This window comes from Cygnus atratus, chromosome 11 (assembly GCF_013377495.2).
Source record: "Cygnus atratus isolate AKBS03 ecotype Queensland, Australia chromosome 11, CAtr_DNAZoo_HiC_assembly, whole genome shotgun sequence".
Lineage (NCBI taxonomy): Eukaryota > Metazoa > Chordata > Aves > Anseriformes > Anatidae > Cygnus > Cygnus atratus.
The window spans coordinates 20646536-20672264 of NC_066372.1; the positions used below are offsets into that span (position 1 = coordinate 20646536).

Genomic DNA, 25729 nt, shown 5'->3' on the forward strand with positions numbered 1-25729 from the left:
CTCCGGAAGAAGCCACGGTGCTGCGGGTCGTAGGGCGAGCCCCGGCCGGGTATCGCTGCTCTTGCACCTTTTCTCCCCAGCTCTCTCGGGAACAGCTCGGGTTTTTTCCTGCCGCTTCCTCTCGCGCCATCTGGGCGCTATTTAAAGCAGCCAGGCCCGTTTTGGGGCACTCGATACAGCCAATTTTAGCGCTGAATTCCCCGTGCCGCTGCAACCCCGTGGCTCGCCATAAAGACCTGACAAATCACCCCGATTTGGGGGTGATTCGGGGCCACTTGGGGTGTGCTGGGGACCACGGGACCGGCTCCAGCGCTGCCCCGAGCCCCGGCCACTGCTCGGGGTGAGCCTGTGTTGCTGCGGGGGGCTCCGGTGCTTTCGGGTCATCTGCAGCATTTTACCGGGGTTTTTAATTAGACCCACGAGTCTGTAACCTCCCAGCTTTTCTTTTCCACCCCTCTTGAAGACAAATAAACATCACGGTGTGCTTAAAGGCCAGCAGATGCTCACCCGGCCCGCAGTGCTGGCAGGGATGGTGCCTTGCTCTCCGGGGTGCAGAGCACCTCCAGGACCCCCCGGAGAACTGAAGCAATGCCCAAATATCCTATACACCCACAGGATCCTCCAGCCTCTCCCCTCCCAGATCCAGGCTGAGGGCTTGCCCTTCCCATACGCTGCTCACCGCAATTACCTCTTGATCCGACATCGTTAGGGGCAGCAGGTTTTAAGGAGAAAGGATTAAAGACCTCGGCTGCCCGCAGCAGACAGCCCCTTACCCGTGCGGCTGTGGCCATGGGACGGGTTCCCTCCTGCTCTGCTTTCCCCCTCCCTGTTAACACCATCCCTCCGTGCTCAGCCTTATCGCCCTGACCTACTTTCTGCTTCCTGGAGGGTTGGCTCTGCTGGAGGCGAACACTTTTAGCTTGGCCTCCTGGTGCTGCCCGTCCTCAGCACCAATGGTTCCCGGCATCTTCCGAGCGCCTACCAGAAGGGATCGCTGGTGATTAAACCCCCTGTTAATTTATTGACAACAATATAAGGCCTGCTTTTTGAAAGCTAAAAATTAAGCAAATTTAGAGAAGCCACTATGTGTTGTTTTTTGTTTGTTTTTTTTTCTTGTTTGCTGTTGGTGCTTGGTTTTTTTTTGTTGTTATTGTTGTTTTTTTTTAATTAAATGGAGTTTCCCATCACCTCGCTGAGGATGCTGCGTGCTGGCAGAGCCTGGCCCTGCTGGGTTCAGCAGCTCCGCTATGTCCTTGGGGCCCCCCCTTGGGACCTCGACTTTCTCACAGCAAAAAGATTGTGGTTTTAAAAATTTTGCCCCAAAAGGTGATCTCCAGATGCAAATTTCCCATCCTTTCCTGGAAGGAGGCTTTCAAACACCCAAGGGCTCAGTGTAGTAACACCCCATCCATCCCCTGCGCTATTGCCCTGCAGCATCGGGCTTCTGAAGACAGCTGGAAAATATCAGAGTGAATCAGCAATTCTAGTGAAGGTGCTCTAGGAAGGTGTTTGAAGTAAAGGCGGGTGGTTTTCTCACCAGGGAGGACGTTCGGGTTGAAGTGCTCGGCTGAAGTCTCAGATTTTAAGTTATCTGCAAGACATTTCTTCCCTTCACGTTGTGAACTGAAAACCCCCAGTGTCTCCTTCCCAGGGCTGAGTTTCTTCCCACCATGAAGCCTGCAGTCATGAGACTTCTAAATTTCAGCACGGGATGATTCATTCTGAGACGTAAGACATCTTTAAAGGCAACCCTAAGAGATGCTTGGTCAGAGCAGGCGCTGTCCTGCAGAGAACCGGGGGGGGGAGATTTAATGCTTCCTACCCTACATCACAGCGCAGGGTAGGACCATGGACTCACTGCTTTAGGAATCCACTTTTGGCAAGGATTGTCATGTCACATCTGGCTACAGAACAGGGGATTTACCTCTGTGTGTATCCAAACACCCACTCAAAGCGATCTGGATACTAAGTGTGGCCAAGCACGGCAGCAACCCTACAGTGGGCAACGGGATGAACCCTTCCCTCGCTGCCACAAGGTCCTAAGGATGAAGGAAAAAAAACATTTAAACTCCTGGGGGCAGGGGCTGCAGCAGAGTCCAGCACCTGCAGCCACCCTCCTCCCACCCAGCTGGGTAACGCTGGCGGCTCTGTGGCCTTGAGGACCCTTCCCGACCTTCACTGGAAGCCTGTGCTCTTGCCTTAAACTCTGCAAGTAGTTCGGGTACAAGCAGCATGATCAAATCAAGCAAGGAGAAGCTGTCCTCGAGTGCCAGAAATGCAAACCACCAGGCCATTACGTTATTAAGGCAGCACAGGGATCGCAGTCCCCATCGGTCAGTTGGGTGCATAACAAGCGTGAGCAAGAGCATCTCCTCCTGAGCATCCCCTCCCTGCCTGGCATGCATCCTTACAGGCACTGCGCAGCCCCGGGGAACGGGGCAGAAATGCCTCGTACTGAGCAGAGCATCGGCCTGCGGCTGGGAGAGCAGAGGCAGAGCCCTTCGTCCACTGCTTGCTGGCCAGGTGAGCAGCAGCTTCGCCCACGAATGCAAAAATGTGTATTTCGGAAAGCTGAGCCTGAAAAGAAGGGTCATTTCCACAGCCCCAGCAGCATGTTTTAAGCAGTCTGAGCTTTAGAGCAGGTTCAGGACAGCAAGGCAAAGAAAAACACCCCAGAAGCAAACTCTTGAGACGTCTCTGAAAAAGGAACCAAGGGAGGGCTCCACGTTGCCTTAAGGCTTCCCACAGCCCCTAACGTGCTCCAGGTAAAGCAAGACTCATATTACATGTATGCATGGCTGTGCAAAAATGAATATTTTGGGCACCTGGAAAATCCCAGGTTCTGTGCTCCATGGTTCTTGTCCCCGAAGGCTGCCGCAGGATGAGGGCTCCTCGGTGACAGCATGGTTAGCAGGAGAACTGACAGCAGGGAGAGCTCGGTGACACCGAAACGGGCGTGCGAATGAGCTGAACGCTCCCCTTATTCATTCCTGACTATTTCCACGTGGGCCTTCCCGCTGAACTGTTATAAAATACCGGGGTTTGTGGGTTTTTGTTTGTTTGCTTTCCAAGAGGAGGCTGCAAGTTGGTAAATATCTTTATCCAGCATACACACACACACACACACACGGCACTCGGGGAAACAAGCCCTGGGTTTGAAGGGTGACAGTTGTGTGCTTCAAGAAAAAAAAAAGTGAAGTTATCCATCTTGGGCAAACCTCCTTTCTGTTTTCCATGAAGCCTGAAAACTGCCCCCGCCCGGCACCCAGCCTGGCCTCCAGCTCCCGGCCTCCCCCCTGAGGTCCCTGGAGGATCGGTGCGGGTTTGGGCAGGGCTGAACAGGGAACGGGGCCCTGCTTCAGTGGGAACGCAGCAAATTCCACCCCTGGGCAGCAAGGGGCTTACTGCTGCAGTTTTCTTTGAAACCTAATTAATTCCAAAGCAAGCTTCGAAACAATTAGCAGCACAAAGAAGTGTCACTTCAGTGACACCTGGGCCATTCGCTGCTTATAAAAATGACTTAAGGGTTTCTGAATGCTTCCAAGATAAGCCAGCGGTGGCTTGCTGGAGCCCACGGGTGACACAGGCTAAACCAAATGTCCCTTCAGCATCACCTCGTGAAGCTGCACCTTCGGCATGCAGAGGGGGGCACGGACCTGGGGCGCTCAGTTCCAAGTCTCCGGCCTGTGCTGCAGGAAAGGTCAGGGCCAGCTGCTGCTGAGTCCTTTGAACAGCTCGAGCAGAAACGTGCACCTTCGGAAAAACACTTAGAAGTCAAGTTTCCCAGCACAAAGCCGAGCTGAAGCCTTTGAGTCCAAGCTGGTTTAGCGTGACCCAAGGGCTCTTTTTGGGTCGTGGCTTTGTTGCTCCTGGGCTTGCCTCTGTGCTGCTATTTGTGACCTGCCCTGCCCGTTTCAGGGCTCGGTTTCACAGCAGCAGACCCCGACTGGGGAGGGAGCACCAGTTTGCTTGGTTCTCAAAAAAATAAAAAATAAAAATAAAAAAATAAAATATCAAACCAAACAAACCAACCCACAAACCAGCAGCACACCTGCAAAAAGACATATCTTTGCAAAGCGATGCAAGGACGGAGCAGCAGTATGCGACCTTCCGCAGCGTCTCACCCTCCGGCACAGCACGTAGGCAGGACTTTAATGCCCACTACACCCCTCACCCCTAACGCACTGCTCATTGACAAGAGGAAAACGCACAGACTTAGCTCAGACCTGGCAGCAACTGCCCCAGATGGTGGCGGGTGACGTAGCCCAGGTCCCAGCCACACGCCCTGGGGCTCGCAGGAACCGTGGGATCTCGCTCGCAATCAAGGGTTTTCTTCTGGGCCTGGGTAAACAGGGACAGGATTAAACAGGCAGCAGAAACGAACACGCCAAGTGTAATATTCATGGTGGTAATGCAGGGAAAAAAAACGCTCCTTCTGAAAGAAAAACGGCACGCTGTTATTTACATTAAAGTCGTAACCTCTCCCTTGGTTTCACCCAACCGTGGCTAAGGATAGTTTTGCAGAGCAAAACATATGATCAAGCTACTAAAAATATCGGGGAATTTACCAGGATAACTTACTGAATGCCTTCTTAAAAAGCTATGCAATTCATTCCCAGTGGCCCATTTTACTCAAATAAGCCACAGAAAAAATTGTATAAAAAGATTTATTGAAATTCATCAATGACAAACAGACATAAAACTCAAAGTTTGGCTCTTCTGGGAAAAAAAAAAAAAAAAACTGTTGCAAATGTATTTATACAGATGAAATATTGACTAGGAAATACAAGTCACTTCTAAAGCTATTTTAAAGAGGGATATGAAAGTAAAACTGTACATTCACTAGGTATTTTCAGTCATTTTACTGACTTCCACTAGGTAAGAAAATACAATTTTGTATTAGTATCTCGTGCTTGAGTGTATGAAAAGAAACCTCCTACCCTACATGCTGAACTGCCTCCTGTATTTAGGTTTGTAAAAATTTTCAAAGTATATAGCACAAGTGGAAGTAGTTTCTCATCACTTAAAATTGACTAGGTGTTATATATTACAGACCAAAATAGTACACACCTTATTTAAAAGGGTTGAAACATTTTTTTATTACAATTGTCAAATTCATTTCACTAGTAACTCAGGAATTAGGAACACTTTTTATATATATTTATATATATATTTAAATGCCTGCCATTTTCAGTGTATTGGCTATACCCTAGCCAAAAAAAAAAAAAAAAAGCAACAAAACAAACAAAGGAAAAAACACAACACATGGGGAAGGAGGGGATTGCAAATTCACCCCACAAACCAGATCCAAAGGAACACCCCAAAACAAAACAAAACAAAAAAACAAAACAAAAAAAACATTTGGTCACTATTTACAAACAGCAAAAGAAAAGGTACCTACAAAAGCAGGGAAAGCATTGGCTGAAAATGGCAGTCATTCACGGACAGGCAACAAAGAAATCACTTTATCAATATGCCATTCTCACACCTGTTGCTGTGGAGGGACGCTTTGCCTAGATTTGAAGCATCCCCCAAAAATGCTTACAACGTATTTAGTGACTGGCAGCGGTGGAAAATCCCAACAACCAAGGATATTCGGCTGTCTCAGAACAGAATATGTGTATTTGGGGTATCATCCACTGATCTTAACTTTTTTTTTTTCTTTTGAAAGATGTCAAACTATCCACTCCAATAATAAGAAACAAATTACCACTTGGTTTATACTTACTATTGCAGTTACAGGGACTAAGAGAGGGACAAAAAGAAAAAATTTAAAATGAATAGGAGGAGGAGTGGCAGTAAAAATAGTATTTTATTCCCTTGCCCACCCAGTCTGCTTCTCCCTCTCGTTCCCACAGCAACATTACAATCAGAAAAAAAAAAAAGAAAAAAAAAGGTTGGGGGTGTGGGGAGGGGAAATACAGGGTAAAAACAGTCAAATCACAATAGGAAATTTTCAAAATAGGTTATTCAGTTTAGTCATCCTCATCCCCTTCGTCTTCAGGTTCTCGTTTTCTCTTCTGTCCCCGTTCTTCATCTGAAAAATAAAACGCAACTTGAATTATACGGGTGCTCCCACATGTTGCTGAGAAGCTGAACAAGTTCAACAAGCTTCTACTTTGGCAACTGGCTTGCTATCAAAGGAGCAGGAATAAAAACATGAGCCTGCTTTATATATATATACATATATATATTTAATCTCTAGGAAAAAAATGGATTACTGCCATACCGGGCTCTTCTTCATCTTCGTCATCATCTACCTCACCATCGTTATAGCCTTCTTCATCCTCCTAGATTAAAGAAAAAAAAAAAGGATATTTAAAAAGTTGGTTTCAGCTCAGAACCTTTCACAATTTGGCAATACCCAACAGCATTTTACAACAGAGAGAAAAAGTCCTTGAAGCATCTTAAACAAAAAGCAAACAAGAAGGCAGACACTTCCCACACACTTATATAAGTGTAGTTGCTGGAGTTTTTTGCAGCAGCATAACTGGACTCTGGCCCATGTTTCATTGCAGAAAGCTGTAGCAGCCACTTCTAGCTTCAACTCCTCAGCAAGTAAATGGTTTCATAGTTCAGCTGCCATGAAGCTGCAAATTTTGTTATGACGTCCTGAGCTTAGCAAAACGCGGTGATTGCTACGGGTGATTGCTCAGTGGGAGCAGGCACGTGTTCTGGGGGTAAGGAGAGGTGCAAGATGAACAGACAGCTCCAGGTTCTGAGCAGCTGGCCTTCAACAGATATTTTAGCCCCATTCCCAGTGGTTCTGCTAGGGGTGAAGTCCCAGCAGAATGTGAGCAGCTCACACACAGCAGCTGGACTCCACTACGAATTCAAGCATCCCGAAGAACCACAAGATACAGGTACAGGAGGAACCTCGGTCTCGGAGCACGGGGTCAGTAATTCGGGTACCACTCTGTGTGTGTAAATCCAGCCCTCCAGAGGCCCCCACGCTAGGCCTGCGGACGTTCCTGGCGGTACTGACACCAGCCCAGGCAGCAGAATGATTTCATGTCAGCGGTCACTAGATGGCAGCTGGCTCATAGACAGGCGTGCCTCAAAGCCCCCCCCTGTGATGCTTCTCAGGTTAAAAAAGCAAGCACGCGCATCCCGTACCAAAACCCTCCAGTCTTTGATCCGTTTCTTGCCCAACTATTCCCTGTTAGTGTTCACTCCACACCCATTATTAACTGCATAAAGTCCTTACCTCCTCTTCTCCGCTTACGTCCTCCTCTTCTCCTTCCTCCTCTTCCTCCTCATCTTCTTCGTCTTCTACTACCTGAGCGTCATCATCATACTCCTCTTCTACACAGTCAAACAAGATTAACCACTCAGACACTTAAAGTTTATTTTTTTTCCCAACATTGCCGTCTGACATGGAACCTCCTACCAACACGGGGAGCGAACTGAGAGCATTGCTTTGAGGCAGCGCAGAATTAAAGGCAGCTCTCCAGCTGCTAGGCAGGGCCGGACGAAGCCCTGTGCCTCTTCAGCCAAGTGACAGGGCAATGTGGCAGCCGTGCCCGTGGTCAGAGCTGCTGCAGGGCCCTGACAGAAAGTCACAGCAGCCTCAGGAGTGCTTCAGCTGCTCCAGCTCCCACCACTGATGTGCATTTTAGAACCCGTGGGACATCTGCAGCTCTTCGTCTGCAAGTGTCCATCTGCTCCCAGCAGAGACAGGGCACAACTTTACAAGCCAACCATGCACTGGGAGCCCTCCCCAGGGGATGCTCCTTGCCTTTATGCTACCAGAGCAATACAGAAGGGTCACACACGATCCACCACACGCATTTAAGCACTTTCCTCTTGGTTGCAAACTCAACGAGCCCAAGCAACAAACCAGGAATGTTTTCCATGCTGTGGGAATGGCGTTTTGGAGCTTTTTCATGCATTGCAACACAGGCTCAGACTTGTGCTCTGAGGAAAAGAACCCATCCCTGCTGAATTTCTGCGCTGCTGGATGACAGCACCCCTCTGCCTGGCACCGCTGCGGCACTCGCCCCTTTCACCAGGGCTCGCATTCAGCACTCGAGGGAAAAGTGCAAGTCCAGCTATTCTGCTTTTGCTGCGCAGCTGGGTTTGAAGAGTCTAGCAAATTCCCCAAACTCAGCCCGACACTCATCCAGCCAGTACACTGATGCCTCTGAGTGCAGCCTGCCAGGGAGGCAGAACGGCACCTACATGCAGTGGGACACAGAGTTCACTTTCCTAGCATTAAAAAGTTGCTCGCTGCTTCATTACTGCCTTTCACAGCTTGCCCCAGGAAAACGTCAGCACTCACCCTCTCCTCTCTTCCACCCAATTCCAACCGGTTCCCTTTCTCTTCATGGATAAGCCATACCCTCCCAGTAATGCCTTGGCTCCTCTACTCGATTCCTTCACTCAACCACTTTGTCCTATGCCCACTCTGCTTCTCCACTCTGCCCTTCTCCATCAGGATCTACACAACCACACGTGGCTTCCCTGATCGTATGGTTCCTGGAAAACTGCGGCGTTTGTTTGCATCTCATCTTCTCTTACCCATTTCTCCCGTTTGTACTCATCCCCTGATGTTTACTGTTCCCTGAACATTTCCAGCATCTCACTGCTCATCTTACTCCTCCTCCTGGCCCCTTTCTCCTACCACCCTTTCTCTCCCCATTGTTCACTAGAAGTAAGACTCAGAAGCTCTCTCAAGCCCTGCCCATCTCCTTTCCCCTCGTTCCCTCAGAGGACACGGAGGTATTTCTCCTTTACACCGGTCAGGAACGAGCTGCTGAAGGCCCTTCTGCTGCCAACAAGCCAGAGCTGGACACAAAACGCAGCACGCAGCATGTCAGTCCTTCCACTTACGCACACCAAGCAGCACAAGTCACGTACCGTCTTCATCTTCCTCCTCGTCGTCTAGGCCCTCCACGTAGCCCTCTGCGTCAGAGTCCGGCGCTTCTTTGTCGTCCCGATCTTTCACTAGAGATAAGACTGAGAAAGTAGTTCTTTCAGGCCCTGCCCCTCTCCTTTCCCCTCGTTCCTTCAGAGGACACTGAGGTACGTCTCCTTTACATCATCAGGAGCTGCTGAGAACACCCTTCTCTTGCCAACAAGTCAGAGCTGGAAGCAAAATGCACTAGGCAGCACATCGCTCTTTTAACTTACGCACACCAAGCAGCACAAGTCACATACCATCTTCATCCTCCTCCTCGTCGTCTAGGCCCTCCACGTAGCCCTCTGCGTCAGAGTCCGGCGCTTCTTTGTCGTCCCGATCGTAGCCATCGAGGTATGTGAGTTGCGGGAGGAGCTTGAATACGTTTTCTCTATAATCGTTCAAGTTGGTTACCTCGCAATTGAAAAGATCTAAACTCTTCAGGTTTTCTAACTTTTTCTGCAAAGGAAAGAAAAGTCTCTGAAGCCCAGTGTCGCAATAAACCACTAAGAACAGACAATTCGACAAAGTTAACGTGTTCAAGAGCTTCCAGGACAAAAGGGGTCATTTCGTTCTCTGCCTCCTAAGTTGGGGCGGGACAGAAATCTGCAATGCCTGGCCACTGCTTCTGTGCTATCTGAGTGGAAAATGCCCTTAAGTTCAGCATCTTGCAAGTGGAAGACTGAGGTTTGGAAAGAGATAAGGGCACAAAATCACACGTGCTGTGAGGGACCGAGCTAAGAATAAACAGCGGTCCAGTGAATTACCCCAAAGGGCAAGGCAAAATATTGGGGCCAGATACATACAGAGTACTATTTTCAGTGGAAAAAGAAACAGCCCGTTCTTTAGACACAAGATTTTTACTAGAAGAGATTCTAAAATTTTTGATGATGGCACCTTTGATCCTAGATGAAAAAAAGGCTTAGAACAGGGAAAAATATTTAATTTATTAAATTTCTAATAAATAAATTCTAATATATTAAATATAAATATTTTATAAATATTTAATTAATTTATTTTTTGGAGGAAGTGGGCTGCATTGCCAGCAGCACTTCCAAGTATTAACAATAAAAGCACAAGCAGAGCGGTTAAGGATTTGTGTCGGGTCTTATGAACTATCTTCCTTTTGGAGTTTAGCACACAGAGCAATGGTGATGTCAAGAAAACAAGTCTGAAAGTGGGAGCAGTTACAATCCTCTCAGTTTAACTGCCCTACTCTCCTCTTCTCCTGGAGGAAAGGCGAGCCAAGATGGGCTCATTGAAAACTGCTCCTTGAGACACTTAGGAGCAAGTATTTGGGAAGTAGGCATGAGCTGAAACTCTTTGTTCCTAGAAAACCAAGGACACGCAAACCAAAAATTAGGAAGTAGTACTAAGAACCACTCCTAGAACTGACAGTTGAAGGTTTTTGGAACGCCAACCTGACAAACCTGACCTGTGCACTTGAAATAAGGAGAATAACGGCATTGTAAAACAATGGAGTGTAATGGCAGCGAGCAGGAGAGGTGCTGGGAAGCTGCAGGAAGGAACTGGAGGCTCAGCGACCGCTGCTCCGCTGGGACAAGCAGGCTGAGCACGGTGCTGCGGCTGGTCCTACCGACACCCGCACACCCCACACCCCGAGCAGAAGCGCTGCCTGTTATTTTAGGCTGAATATTTTGGGGACGGTGCATCCAGTCCAAGCAGGGACCCTGGCTATGGGAGACAGACCCACAACACGAGCCAGCCGCCAAGAGCCAACTCTCGGTCATTCCCTTCCCTTGAATTACCGGGGTGCAAAGCTGCTGCGCTTCCAAAAGGCACTGCTGGGTGAGAGCAGCCTGGGGGCTGTCCCCACTTTGCCTGGGGCCAGGACAGGTCCCCGGGCTGCTCCTGGCAGAGGGCTGGCCGCTAGAGGGAAGCAGCAGCTTGCACTCCCCACCGGGATGCTGCACCCTCGGACGGGTGTCAGCCCCACGGCACGGGCACCAGGCTGTGGGATAAGCACCAGAGCTGAAGACATTCAGCTGCAAGCTCGTTTGGAATTTCAAAGCCCAAAATATCGTCCCCACCACGCCAGCACGTTGCCCCTTCTCATCACAAAATTAAGTTTTTGTTTCGCTCCACGCCGCACTGACTTACCAGAGGTTCTATTGTACCGAGATCTTTTATTTTGTTGCCACTTAGATTTAGATGCGTGAGGTTTGGACACTTTTCTGCCAACACTTCCAGTCCTCCTGAGATTCTGTTGTCACTTAGCTCGAGCTGAAAGGCACATAAACATCTTGAGTTTTTAGTGCAAGCATGCATCACAAAGCAGTTTGGTCAGTCATTAATTAAGTTAGGCAAACAACTATTTTACATGCAGACTATTGCAAAGAGGGAGAGAGAGGGCATGTTGTTTACCTTCTTAAGTTTGTTTAACTTTGGTAAGTTTGCAACTGAGGTTAAGCCTACGTTGATTGTACTTAAGAATTCCAGCTCTTCGAACTCATCTGTAAGGCCTTCGATTTTGCCTTCGTATGACCTGCAGTTGTCAAGAACGAGCTCTTTAACCTGGAAAAAAGAGCAGTGCAAAAACGTGCGTGAGAACCTCTGCGCGGGGAATAAAGATTTCAACTCCCAAGCAAAGGACGACACAGCTCAGGCAAAAATGAAAGGTATTCCATCAAGTTGGCAAGTATGCAAAAGGTTATCTCCCGGGTCTGAGCCCTCATTTTGCCAGCATGCCAGGTTAGCAGCGTTTCAAGAACACGGTTATTTGGCTTTGCTTCAACCGCTCACCTTTGTATTGTGCTATAAATGGTGGAACCAAGTCAGAAACATTAATCCTGGCTTGAGTTATTTGGTTGTTAGGAGTAGGCCTGTCTTTGGTAAATGCGGGCAAAAAGCACTCTAAAAAAATACGAAAACAGGATTTTTAAACTAACCTACCACTCCGACACCGTAGAAGCAGCGTGCTGTTACACCGTGTCACCGCTCGTTAAAATAGCTTCCTGCTCCATGCAAGAACTGTTCAGGCTTTTCAGGCGTGCAGAGACCAGTGGCTGCTCAGGCAGCCCCGAAACCCAAAGCTGGGCACTGGAGAACCCAATCCAGGCCCTCCAGAGTCTGCCCCAGCCCTTCTTGCTAGGGCTGCCCCACTGCACTTCAGGTGAAGACACGCTCCAAGGAGGTGACTGCTTTCCTGGGGAATTACAAGGTGCGATCCACACGATGCTGGCAGGGGAAGGTTAGGCACTGTAGCTGCTGCTGGGGAAGCATACCCCCTTTCTTATCTCCCCTGCCCCATTGCAGCCAGGAGGTCCAACAGGAGGGGTGAGATAATGTCCTGCGGGCCTGAGCAGCAAAGGACCTGCCAGGCAGGGCTTTTTCTTTAAAAAAAAAAAAAAAGAAAGAGAAAAAGGAAAAAAAAAAAACCATCACTGCCCTTTTTTGCAGGTGCTATCTTTAACGGACACAGAACAACAGCATCGATGCAAAAGAAGCCGCACGGGCCCCACCCCGAGCAGAACTGCGGGTTTCACCCCAGGGCCGGGGCAGCCCCGCAGGACTCGAGGCCGCGAGCAGCAGAGGTTGGATGGGCTTTTTTGGGCTCTCTGTCAGCTCTGCCCCGAGCGCTGTGACTCCACAGGAAGGCCTCACCCACGGGAGGATATTCAGACGTTTTTATACCAATGAGGAATTTCTGGGGGTTACTTTCTGCCCGGCACACAAATAAATACCCAGAGCACCACGTCCCGCTGCGTGCACCGCAGCCCCCTCCTGCCACAGGCAGCCGGAGCAGCCCTGAGCACCGGGCTTTGTTTAGAGGCCTGGAGGAGGAAGAGGATGCTGCTGTTTGCAAAGAGGACGGGATAAAAGGAAGTTTGCAAAAAAGGGTGTATGTAGAAACATGAAGCAACTATTCAGTTCGCACCAAGGACAGTTAATATGCAAATATTTAATTTTCTTAATTTTTTGTTATTACTGTAGTGCTGCTGCACAGAGGAGAATCCTGTGTAGTTTTACAGCTCCAAATAACATCCCTAGATTTCTAATTAAATCCCAAGCGCTGAAGTCAATAGGGAAGTCAGCCCAAAGCAACACGAGAGCACAAGTGATTCATTGAGAGTAGGAGGATCAGAGTTAGACAGGAAATACGTTTTCCAAGACTCTACAATTTTCCTAGAAGAATTATGGTAGGGAATGGCTACACAAAAGTCTCCCAGCAGAATTTTAGGCTGGTTAGAAGAAACCAAGGAACGAGTCAGATGCTCCAGCTCCCACATACATCTATTCCACTGAAAGGCGAAACAAACCAAAAAAAAAATATTGAAATTTAGATGGCAGGAAAGCTGATTAAAGGCAAATATGCCTATCTTCCTGCTCTAACAGTATTTAAGTATCAGGGTCCTCCAGCGAGATCAGCTCAGGGGCAGACACACTCAGCTGTCTCAAACATCTGCTTCACACACACACACAGAGCTCCCACCAAAAAAAAAAAAAAAAAAAAGAAAGGAAAAAAATTTTAAAAACGAAATAAAAGAAGCCCCACCCCGGAGCCAAGCCTCCCAGCAGCACATCTGCGCCTATCTGCCCCCGTCCTCGCCCCGTTATCTGCGGGGGCAGCGCGGGGCCAGCGCCCACCTCCTGGGGGGGGGGTGCAGGGAGGGGGGCTCGAGGAGCGGCTCCCCTCCATCCCCACGGCCCCGTGCAAAGGCCCGAGAAGGAAATTTGTGACAGCACGGTGGCAGAAAAGCCAACTGGCTTCTACTTCTAGGTTGCTCCTTTTAGGGCAGGACCGCTGTTTCCTTTCTGCCCCTCAGGATCTCCGGTTCTGACACAGAAGCGCACCGCTCTCTTCTTTGCTGTGCCCAGAACCGAGACACCAGGCACGAGTTCAGCCAAAGCAGCCCCACGGGGAAGCTCCCATGGAATAAAACTGGTTTGCGAGAGGTCGACGGCTCGCTCGCATCCAAGGGCTCCATCAGGGAACAGCAGCGTGGGCTGCGAGCGCTCCAGCAGCCGGGGCTCGAGGGCCAGAGGTGCCCCAGCGCACCGAGTCGCTCCTGACAGCATGGCACACAGAGCAGAGCTCACGGCAGAACCAAAGTGGCCTTATATTTATTCCAAGGGTCAGGAATCCTATGGCAAGCACCCACGTGAGAATAAGGATGAAGGGAAGCACAGCTTCTCCCGACTTCACTGTGACGTGCGCTCCCCGTGCCATCGCAGCCAGTCCTTCTCCCCGCAGTGACGACTGCCACCAGCTCAGACGGTTTTCGTAAGTATTAAAGACACCTTCAGCAACTCGCCCATGTCTCCTTAGGACTCGTTATTTGGTGACTGACGAGTATTTGGCGATTAACGGGAGCCCGTCAGGCAGTGAGATCCCGTCAGTGAGCGGGCACGGCTCTTGGAGGCCCCTCGGGTTATCAGCGGGACACTTTTCCAGCTTGCTGGCTGCCAGGCAGCTCTGCCCCCAAACTTTGCCCCCTTCTGAGGATGCTGGGCCCTATCTGAGTACGGCCCAGGACAGCCTCAACAGAGAAACAAGCATGGATGTAACTGGGAGCGTAGGGAGGAGAAGCCAAAAGTGACCTTAGTGAGGCCACATTCCATCTGAAGCAGCTCACCACCACAGAAGTATGACACAGGGACTGCAAACCTATTCCTCCTCCGTATTCAGACATCTGCATAATTTTAAGGAAAATCCCGGCCCCTGAATCACTCCCTGAACATCCACTGAACTTCGCATGAACACCCTGTCAACGCGCAGCACGGCTGTGACTTCCGTACGTGTCTTTCCTCATATTCTGTCACCAAATCCCAGAACAAGCCTCTGCCCGATGCAAGCCAGCGCCCTTTCCGAGTCCTCTCACAAACTGGAGCAAGACAAGCGGTCCTCAGCAGGTCCGAGGCGACGCGGCTGTGTCCCGCTGCAGCCCGTGTAATGTGGGGTACGGGTGTGCAGAGGGAACCCAGGACAGCAGCCGACCTCGCGGGGAGAGGCAGGCGGAGGCGCTGGGGTCCTGATCCGACGCGCGGCAGCTGCACGCGGCCAGCCCCAGCGCTACCTACGCCACAACGCGTAAGCTACTCGAAGCACTAATGGGAGCGGGCACTAATTTAGGAGCAAGACGGACCACACAACCCGTGCTCGTCTTTCCTCTCTCCTCTCCAAAACTGCTAGGTAGCGGGAAAGAGCAGAAGAGCACCACGCCACAGGCAGCCAGCCACTGCAAATAACACTGCCACACTCACCTCAGCAGCCAAGGGGGCACCCGCAGGCGTCTAGCAGAAAACCTAATGCAGGTGCAGCTTGGCTGGGTCCTGCCGTAACAGCCGTGTCTTCAGCAGCACCGGTGGCAAACGAGGCACCGTCACTGCCCTGGGTAGGGACACCCTGCATTGTCCAGCTGGCAGCGCTGCCTCGGCCTCGCCGCCCTCGCAGGTGCTTCCTGGATGTCTGCGCCTTTCTGCCGGAGCGTTGCTTTGCGGTTTGCTGGTATCGGGCCTCAGCACTCAGCGGCAACAGGCGTGCTTCTTCAGCAGAGCCTTCAGATGGCGAGCCTCGGGCTTCTTGTCCCGTGGTCATCCTGGTTGCTGTTTCCCGATGGTCTCAGACGCCTTCAGATCGTGATATCGGGCTGCTGGTAACGCGCTGTGCTGCCAGCTGCGGACTGCAGCATCCCCTGTGCCTCTCCAGGACTTCCCTGCCATCACACCGCCTTGCTGCCTGCTCGGTAACCGGGGGCTGTCTCCCAGCACGGGTACCGCATTGAGCTGTATTCCCAACCGCACACAGAGTATCCTTAATAGAGCCCCGGTGCGTACTGCGAGGCTCCAGCTTATTCCTAGGGCAAGCACAGGCAGCCACGTGGAAGCAGCCACTGGATTCCATGGGAGCCTCAGCAAGGAGATCACAGCCCACTGCACATGTAGGTACGACGCAGACCCTCCTTCCCCTGCCTGCCTCCTCCACGCTCCGGGAGCGACCGTACTCCTGAGATATCACCGCACGCGCGCGGTGGAATTCAGTTACACACGGACAGCCACCATGCAGCGCAAGTTATCGCCTTAACCTTTAGTCTACATTCCCACAGCAGCACGTAAAACAGAAGAGTCTCTGCTTCAGAAAGCCTGCAGCCCATGGGCTGGGAGATCCAGGGAAGCGGGACTTGGGTCCTGAACCCAGGTCTGTGGCTGAAGGCTGTGCGGCGGGATGGAAGGACACAGCTGTGAATACAACTTTTCAACAATAAAAGGCTAATTTCCAAGTACTGTTCTGCTGGCTTTACAAGCAGGAACAGCAAAGGCTGTAACATCTCATTTCCAGCACAATGGATGGGATGCTTTTGAAGTGCAGGTTGTGTGTGGTACCTCAAGGACAGGGATATCCCACTATGCAGCATTTTTACCCAAACAACTGGTAAAGAGGGCGTGAACTCTGTTTTGCACTGCTTCCAACCAAATGAGCTGGGGAACGTTGAGAGAAGCCCTTTGTACTTCTTAACCCAATGGAAACTTCATCTGGAGGAGGGCAGAGCTGTGGAAAGCAGGGAGGGAAGAAGAAGGGAAGCCTGCTGTGCCAAGTGGAAGCCAAGTCCAAAGGACTTTTGAAAGCAGAGTTTTGTTTTCTCCCAGTTGTACAAACGTTTCTTCAAGACACTTGGGTTTCTGTCTTTGAGTGTTTTGTTGTTTTTTTTTTTTTTGTCTCAGAAGCGTACGTAGTGTGTGCAAAGCCCTGCATCGCTCCATGGTAAAGACCGAGCACGACCTTTGCTGCCTGTTGTAACCAGAGTGCCAAAAACTGGGCTCCTCCTGTGCTTACGCTGTGTTCTGGATCTGTTCTCACGCAGAGCTGGGGATCCTCGAGCAGAAACTGATCTCCTTAGGTTTCTAGTCCACTCGGTTTGTGCCTCAAAGTTCCAGAGAAGCCAACCATCCATGGTCACGACGTTCTCATTTGCTGGGGGCAGAATGGGTTTGACAAGGCTCAAGACACTGCCCAAGCCTTGCAAGGAGCCCAATGTTCATGCGGAGCTGCCCAGGGATGGCAGGATGTTTTCCGTGCTCGACTTTTACAAGCTTCTCCCAAAGTTACTTCTGGAAGAAGTTAAACGTTGCAAAAATGTTCATTTCAGGTACTACCTGCAATGCGATCAGGCCAAAAATGCTTGAACAAAACATTTCATTCAGTACCTTGTGCTAACGGAACTGCTCTGAAGGCTCAAAGACATGATAACTTCTGCTCTCAGATGGTCACCAAAAGGCAACCAACCTAAAAGACCCGACTTTATTTTTTATTTAGATAAAGACAGCACGTAAACACGCCATTTGCCAGCTGCATGGAGGACAGATCCTCAGCCACCTGAGAGCACCCCGTGGTACCAGCACGCAGCAGAGCCTGGCCACACAAAGCTCATCTCCTGGTGGAACACGGCGGGAGATGGAGGAACGCGGAACAACCTCTAACCCAACGTGGAGCACGCCGATGAAGGCGTACCCGAATTGCTGCTCGGCCTCCCCAGGCTGGCTGCAGGACCGTGCGCCCCGGCTGTGCACCCCCCCCCGCCCCTGGCACGCTGCCTGTGTGCAAGGAGGGAGGGAAGCAGGTGGCAGGGCACCCGCTGCCTCCTGGCGTCCTGCCACCGGGATTCCCCATCGGCAGCTCGGGATCGCCCGGCGGAGACGCTCAGGGTGAGGACTGAGCCACACGTAGGGTATTTCCTACCATGAATTTAACAGGGAAGGGAAAATTCGATAGTGTTGGCGTCCTCTGACCTGCCTGCCAACGAACACGTGGCAGAATGAAACTCACGGGCACCAGCTACAGGTGACAGCAGTAAAGGTTGATTTTGTTTGTTTTTTTTTTTTTTTCCCCTTTACCAAACCAATGTTTTACCTTGGATTTTGATATGTCCCCTCAAGGTTTTATTACGAGCAGCTGAGATGCGATAAATAGATTTTACTCACTTGCAGTACGTCTTAAACTCTGAAAGCCACCTAGCCAGCTACCAGGTACCTTGCACAGGCTCTGGTCAATCTGCAAATCCTGGGGCAGGGAGAAATGCTGCTCGAAGCATGGCCACAAAACACAAACCATCCCCCTTTTGGTACTACACGATTCACTGACGCTGAGCAGAGCCCTTTCCACTGCAGCCTGGTCCAATGGCAACCCACTCCATGTCCAGTTATCTTGCCTATTTTGCATGAGATCACGTGAATTTACCGCTGGGCTTCAAAATTCATCCAGGGTTTCTCCAAATGATGTAACCCCAAACTTTCGTATTTGAATTCCTCTTCTGCATATCTTTCCCAGGAATTCCCTCAGATTTTAGAAAACAAAAGAACTTCCAGTATCACACCAACGCGGTTTAGGTAACTGGCATTTTTCAACGACAGCATCAATATGCACAGACGTTTTTCGCCAGAAGCAGCAGCGTGCATTAACAACCACACGATGAAGAAACTCCGAACATTTTCTAGATTACAGTTCTGCAGTTTTCCAACCTTACCCTTCCAGCGCTAAGCTCTGCTGGCAAAGAGTGCCCATGGGGATGAGGGGCTGTGCACCAGCCCCAACACCAGAAGCAGCATGCGGCCATCAACACGGCACCGCACTTGGGACAAGTGACCGGGGAGCAGAGGCTAACAACAGGCCTTGCTCTGGACGAGGGTGCAACCAAGGACCAGCAAAAAAAACATTTGCCCAGGGACCAAGAACAACCCAGTGACCACGCGGGCACCTCTGCGGGCTGCTGGCCCAGCCCTGGCTCTAGCAGTTTGCTGAATATTGCTGTACACAAACGCGACGTGACGCAACAAGAGCAGCTGAAAGCCACCTTTTAAGCTCCCAGGCTGAAGACAGCGCCATGCTAGGGATCCCCACCTGAAAGCCGGGCTTCATTTACGCCTGCTCCCACGAGGCTGGGCACAGGAGGACCTCCTCCTGGCCACACCACAGTGCCAGGGCCCCTGCCTCTCCTCTGCCCCAGCAAAAGGGAGGGAGCAGGGCAAGAGCGATGGGGAAACGCGTGCCTTTTCTTTTCAATGTCTTTGTAACTGAAGCTACTCGCTCTTCAGAGCCAGCATAAGGCTACTTGCATAGCTCAGAAAAATCTGGCTGAATAGCGATGCATTTACTTCTTCTACCCTCTAATGTTTTATACACCAGAGCCATAAGCCCTGAGAGCAACTAACACAGCTCCAACGCCCCTTCACTCTGCTCCTGCCAGAACCCTCCTGCTCCAAGTCAAACACATAAGCAGCAGAAGGGTTAAGAGTCGTCGCAGTTCTGAATGCACCTTACACTCGTATCTAATTATGAAGCCTTTCCAGTACTACAAAACTTCCAGAGCAGATAACCTACTGCTGCCTTCCTCAAGGAACAGCCCCCCCAGCCAAGAAACCCCATGAGTCACATAAACACACTTCCACACGTTTACAAGGGTCACTATAGGCATATGCATAAGCAGCACGCTAATTAATAAATCAGGAACAGACTTTGGGGACACAGAAAGCTGTTCCGTTCAAAAGCAAGTCACTAGCTTCCATTTGGGTTTCTACTGCTAGCAGCAAAACTCTGAAAAGACCCCAAATATTTATTTAGACAGAGGCTCGTAAGTGATTAAATTGCTCGATCTTCACATTAAATGCTTTTTAAATTTAACAGTGGTGCTGGTTTCTTCTTCTTTTTCAATGGATAGTGTCACCTATCAGCTGAGCTCTGCCCCTGGCTGGGGTGGCTGCACGCGGGTCACTGCAGCTCCACGTCTGGGTTTGTTCGAGTGCCTGACAGCACATCCAGCCGTTAGCCAACAGACCAGGACCAAAAGAGATGGCATTGCACCTCCACTTGGAAAATCCTTCGGTTAGAAGCGATAAGTACTGAGCTGAACCACTTCGCCTTGTTCAGCCGCGTGTGCTCCACGCTGCCCTCAGATGATGTAGGGACACGCATAAAGAAGGACCGCTGGCTTAAATTAACACCGGCTTCGAGAGCCGAACAGTTAATACAGAAAGCAGGCTCTGAAGATGTCAGCTGCTACAGAATGCATTAGCAAATCATGCCAGCAAAAGATAAGCTTTCCCTAGCTCTTTTACGGCTTTGGAGGGAAAGTGTTTGATAGACCAAGCCAATGGACAAGTGAGTGCTGCAATAGAGAGGACAACTTTTACTCGGGGCTGTGAAGGCAAACCACTGAGGCTTTTTTTTTTTTTCTTTAATATTTCAAAGGTCATCCTTACATATGCAAGGCCTTCACAACCGATTCTACCAACTTAGTCAAAAAGTACAGGTGACGTATTTACTGACTGTATTTCTGACTGATAGCTGAGCAAGAGGCCAGGACCACCTCCTTAGGGCACCATCCCTACCCCTGCCACGTGTCTCATTCATTCATTCAAGCATCCACTTGTATTTTGCAGGTCCAGCTCTTCTCTGGCTTCTCCAGCTCTGCAACTCCTGTACCTGTAAGGCGGGAGGACATGGGGGAGGAAGGAGTAATCCATGGAAAGAATGAAGTGGGAAGAACTACTCGACATCAGCCTTCTGGGCCGTAAACATTTAAGAAAACCACTAATAATTATACCACCCTTTAAATGAACAATTAAAGATGAATCACTGGCATAGATAATATGGTCTTTTAAATACAGTGGAAATTAAGGTGAAGCCCTCAATCCCTGCGTGTAAGTAATGTTACTTTAAAACTCTCAGAAGTTCTGGGTGTAGGTTTTGAGGAAGGTATATCCTATCCATTGATACATAATGCACAAATCCTGCTGCAAGGATAGTTACGCTTGACTCAGCCACATCACCTATACCGTAGGAGGTTTGGACTAAGCAGCTTTTTTTCCCCTCAAGTCAACCTTGTTTGTTCAGAAGATGCATTTCCTGATGGCTTACAATACAATTACATCCTTTAAAATCCAGCTATTTCTCTTCTTAATTAATTTTTATTAAGCCAGTTACAAAATAAATAAAATTTTTAAAAAGTTCCGGATACAAAGTCATTTGTATGGTTCAGGTGTGTAACTGTGACTGCACCTCAGATATTGCTGATATTACATGTTAGATAAAAGCTACCTCTTTGCTGTATTTACGCCCTGCTGTCAGCTACCTAAGTGGTTAAGTGATTGAAGTCTACAAAAATCCACGATAACCTGCAGGTGCCGTGTACTTTGTATGTGCTGATCCCGTGGCACCCTAGACACTACCAGGCAACCCACTTGTCCCACTTTGTATCACACCTAGAGTAGATCCCCTTTCCACCTGTAGGTGGTTCAGCTGGGGGAAGAATAAGAATGTATCTGTACCCATTTACAGTACCCAAGCTTTTTTAAAATGCAGGTCTTTAAAGGGATGTGTATCACTTTAAACTCTTCACTGTTATTATGAGCATCACACCAAGGAACTAGCTTGGGGAAAGAGCTTTTTATTTATATTCTTCATATGCGAGCACACTTTGCATAGATGCTTGCACTGTATTTCCCTTCAGCGTTAAAACCTACAGATAACCAGTGAGAAATCAGAATTCAAATAAGCTTTAAAGTGCAACAAAGAGTTGGAAGAACTGTAAGAAATACCCAGTGCTGCAGTCAGTATTTTATCACTGTCGCAATTTTGAGCTGATAAAGCTCCTTTCAAAAGCAGCATTCAATCCTCAGATTAAAGGAACCGGCATGGTAGCTCTAAACCACCGGAGTTTTGTGCATCATTTCAAAAACGTACCTCTGCATCCCGCAGCCAAGGAGTCCCCCTCAGTACTGACCTTGTTTTACTGTCTCTGCATGGTACTGATCGAGCTACGTACACTGGGAATGAACCTGAACACCCTCGAGTGTGCCCAGGTGAGCATCCTCTCTGTGGAGGTCAGTGGTTATTCCACTCCTGGCTGATGGTCTGGAGGAAACCCCCCTGAAAAAGTTGTATCTGGCCAATTTCTGGCAGGCAGTTACATGTAACAGGAGACTACAGTGATATGATCAGCAAAGTGCCAAAGGCTATGGCGAGTGCACTACCGTAAGTGACCATGTAATATAAGGGGTTAAAGAAATTGAAATAACCTGGCTGAGAGTAGATGTGAAAGCTCAATTGCGGCTGTACAGCACAAATTTCATGCGCCCAAACCAGAGATTTCTCACCAACATACACAAAACCACAACCAAATTTCTGATGCTATGTAACCCCAGACCTCTCACCAACGATGAATTCATCTAAAAGCGAAGTGAGGAAAAAAAACACAACCCAGCAAAAAAAGAGTCTGAGGAAGAAATAGCTACTATACAATCCACTTTGAGACACTTATATTACATTTTATTAGCTAACATGTAACCTTACAGGGTTATATGACTTAACAGCTGAAGTATTACATAGTATTCTACATGAGGACTGTATTAGCTAACCCAAGGCATAAAATAGTCTGGTAAGATCAGAAAGAACCCCAACACCTGATCGACATCCTCTTACCTAACCTTGATTTACAAAAAGTTCTGATCCTGCAAGCTCTGATAATGGATTAAACAGGAGATGTATAGCAAAAGTTGAGCACGTATAGGGCAGAAGCTCCAAAAGAAGTAAATACACTTCTACTTGTGCAGTTATTTTCACCAAAATTTATATATATTACATTTAAAACTTTGAAAAGGATGACCTTTCACAGATCACACAAGAAACACTGTGCATTTATCAAAACAAAGACTAACACAAGCAATTTACAGAACCGTCCTGTTCATGCCCAAAGACTTATAGAAATCCGTAAATAAATGACACCTGGCACTAGACCTGCTTCTAAACTCAGTTTCAAACATTTCATCTAAAGCATGAGATGGATTCAGCTGAGTTATTTTAACGGGGACTTTAGAGAAACAGACTTCAAACTGCACCCTTAGCTCTCCACAGCACAGCAGCACGTGCAGGCGTCTGTAATCAATGCTTTTACAAAACTGATCGTAAACAGAGCGGCGTTCCCAAACGGCATCGCCCCCCTGTAGGAAACCAGAAGTATTTACTCTTGTAATGGACGTGATGGACCAACGGACCTTGGGAGGACTGATGTGCACAACTCAGTGACCGAACTAAAGGCTGACAGGTTAAAAAAACAAAACAAAACAGGTCAACCAAGCACTGTTTTACAACCCACTGGCGGATGTTTCTCAGCTGCAGGGGAACAGAGAAACACCACCAAACCGGGGCTCTCTCCGCTTGCTTTTGCGTAAGTCCGAACTGAACAAAACCCAGATGTGTGTTTGGGGGGGCACTGTCCAGAGAGCATTAAGGAAAAGGATTAAATCTTTGGACTGTGGGTCTGCTTAAAATGGTGAACAAGCCTCCGGCATCACACGCGTGAGGCAGCGAGATGCAAAAAGTTAAACCAAAAATAATAATAATTAAAAAAAAGATAAAAAAACTGCCTTAAAAAGATTTAAAAATATATTAAAAGGGTGGGGGGGAAAAAAAAAAAAAAAAAAAGCAAAGCGGAGACCTACCTTCCCGCCGGGCCCTGCCCAGAAGAAGGCGTTTTCCCGGCTCACGGCCGCAGTGCCCCCCGCCCCAGCGCCCCCCCGGGCGGGCGGGCCTTGCGGCCCCCCCCGAGCCCGGGGGGGGGGGGGGGGGGGGTGTCAAAAAAATAACGCTAAAGGGTTCGGGGAAGGCGGCACGGGGGTGATTTTACCCCTCGGGGCTCGTCCCGCCGCCGCCGCGGCTCGTTGTCAGAGCCCGGCGACAGCGGCGACAAAATGGCAGGCGCGGCGGCCGCCCGTCATGTCGGAGCCGCCGCCCGGCCGCCCCCCGCCGCCCTCCGGTCGCTGAGGGGAGAAGCCCGGCCCCGCTCCGCCGCTGCCACCCGGCCCGGCCCGGCCTCGCCGCCTTCCTCCTCCTCCTCCTCAGCGGCGGCGGCTCGGGAGGGGAGGACACAACATGGCGCCGCGTCCTACTTGCGCTGCGCCGTGGCGCTGCCGACGCCAGGAGCCGCGGCCGGGAGCGGCTCGGCCGGGAAGGGGGGCGCAGGGGGGCCCGGCACCGGCGCGGTTGGGGCGGCGGAGGGCGGGCGGCTCCCCCCCCCCCCGGCCCCCCAACAATGAGCCCCGAGGGCCGGGCAGGGCCGCACCTCGCCGGGGCCGGCGGCGTGTGCCGCTACGGCGGGCGGGCGGGCGGGCGCCCTCCTCCTCCTCCTCCTCCCGCCGCCGCTCGCCCAGGACTTTTTAAAGTTTAAAGAGCAGGTTACATAAATCTGCCCGCCTTTGTCCCCTCAGACGTCGCGCTGGCCACCGAAAAGCCGCGGGGCCGCGTTCCAGCCGCCTGCCTCCGCCCTCCCCCGGGCGCCTCCCGGAGAGGTACGTTCCCCTCCCCGGCCCCGGCCCCGGCTCCAGCCCCGGGCCCCGCTCCGGGGCACCCCCGCGGCCCCTTCTCTAGCCGCCCCGCGGCGTGTGTCCCCCCTCCGGGACACCGAGGGGCCGGGGCAGCCCCCGCCGCCCTCAACCCCCCCCCCCCGCCCCGGGCTGAGGAACGGGGGCTGGGGGGGGGGGGGGAAGGGTGCCGGGACCCCCGCTCCGCGCCCCGGGTTCGAGCCCCGCCGCCGCCGCCGCCCGCCGGAGCGGGGCCCGGGGCCCGGCCGCATCTGGGCACCCCCCCCGGCCGCGGACTATTTTCGTCCTGACAAAGTTTCTCGCCGCCGTTTATTCGGGGAAGGCGCCGAACAACAAGCCCTGAAGTCCAGCCCCGAGGGAAAAAAAAAAAAAAAAAAAAGGAGGGTGGGGGGGGCAAAATGGGGAGGGGAGGGAGAAAATTAAAAAAGGGGGAAAAAATAAAAAAGAAAAACACGCACACACACACATCCAGCCTTTTTGTGCGTGTGTGTGTGTGTGCGGGGATGGAGGGGGTGGAGAGTGCATTTATTTCTTGCAATATTTTTTATTCCACGCTCACACTACGGGCAGCGATACCAGACCTCTAAAAACGCTAAGTATTTGCTTAAAATTCTTTTCTTTTATCTTCTCAGCATCTGGAGAGAGGGAGAGAGAGAGAAAGGGCGCGTTCATGAGGACTACAAAGTTACAAATATGGCTCCCCAGTCTCTCCTGCCTGATCACTGCACAGAAACGAAGACGCACTTTAAACTAAAACCATTCGCAACTCACTCGCAGCCTCTGCCTGCTCTCCCTGCCCAGCACCCAGTACAAATATTTGCGAACTAAACACGCCGGAGAGGAGCACCAACTTATTTTTATTTCATGCACCGCGAGCCCCCGTTAATGCGTCTCACGCCGGCGGGGCGAGGAGCAGCCCCGCAGGTCCCCGTGTCCGTGTGTCCCCCCCCCCCCCTCCATAAAGCACAAGGCGGGCGCCCCCCGGGCCCCCTCCCGAACCGGGCACGGCCACGCACAGGTAGGCACCTCAAGGGCAGCAGCGGCCCTGCCGCCTTCCCCCCCGCCGCCCCCTCCCCGATCGCACCGCACGTTTTCGATGCTTTTTTTTTTTTTTCCTTTCTCAAAAAAAAAAAAAAATCATCATCATCATCAAATAAAATGTGGGATGGATTTTTTTTTTTTTTTTTTTTTTGGCATTGCTTACATCTGAGGGCGTCCTGTTCCGCAGCTCTAAGTGGATCCTTTTCTTCATGTCCATGGCCGCGGCTGGCGGGAGGCGCTCGCTGTGCCCGGCTCCGCTGGCGTGGTGACCCCGCTGCAGACCCCCCCCTCCCGAGGCCGGTGCCGGGAGGACTCGGAGGGCTCCACCAGCTCCGCTCGGAACCCCGAGCCCAGCGCCGCGGCGAACACTAACCTGATAACTGCGGAGGCGGGCGCTCCCGGGGGCTCCGGCTTGACCGACGCCTCCCTCCGCCAATCGCCGCCCAGCGCCGAGAG

The 25729-nt window shown here is 50.7% G+C and overlaps 1 protein-coding gene across 2 annotated transcripts; it reads right to left on the reverse strand.

The window, feature by feature from the left end:
• Nucleotides 1–5198: 5198 nt before the first annotated feature.
• Nucleotides 5199–25701, reverse strand: ANP32A (acidic nuclear phosphoprotein 32 family member A). Of its 2 annotated transcripts, none has more exons than XM_035569416.2 (8): nucleotides 25437–25701; nucleotides 11285–11434; nucleotides 11021–11143; nucleotides 9160–9358; nucleotides 8860–8958; nucleotides 7208–7305; nucleotides 6230–6290; nucleotides 5199–6037 (listed from the first exon to the last, which is right to left on the reverse strand). In XM_035569416.2, exons 1-8 carry the CDS (start codon nucleotides 25488–25490, stop codon nucleotides 5976–5978), a joined length of 846 nt encoding a protein of 281 aa, XP_035425309.1. In that variant the 5' UTR covers nucleotides 25491–25701; the 3' UTR covers nucleotides 5199–5975. The 2 variants fall into 2 exon arrangements, with proteins under 2 accessions (XP_035425309.1, XP_035425310.1); XM_035569417.2 differs by having other exon boundaries at nucleotides 8860–8946; nucleotides 25437–25675.
• Between the last annotated feature and the right edge of the window lie 28 nt (nucleotides 25702–25729).

Coding starts and splice junctions, on each gene's coding strand:
- ANP32A (XM_035569416.2), bottom strand. CDS start 25,490: ATGGACATGAAGAAAAGGATCCACTTAGAGCTGCGGAACAGGACGCCC. Junction 11,144..11,284: donor AGTTAAACAAACTTAAGAAG/GTAAACAACATG, acceptor TGTGCCTTTCAG/CTCGAGCTAAGTGACAACAG. Junction 6,291..7,207: donor ACGTAAGCGGAGAAGAGGAG/GTAAGGACTTTA, acceptor TCTTTAATCTAG/GAGGATGAAGAAGGCTATAA.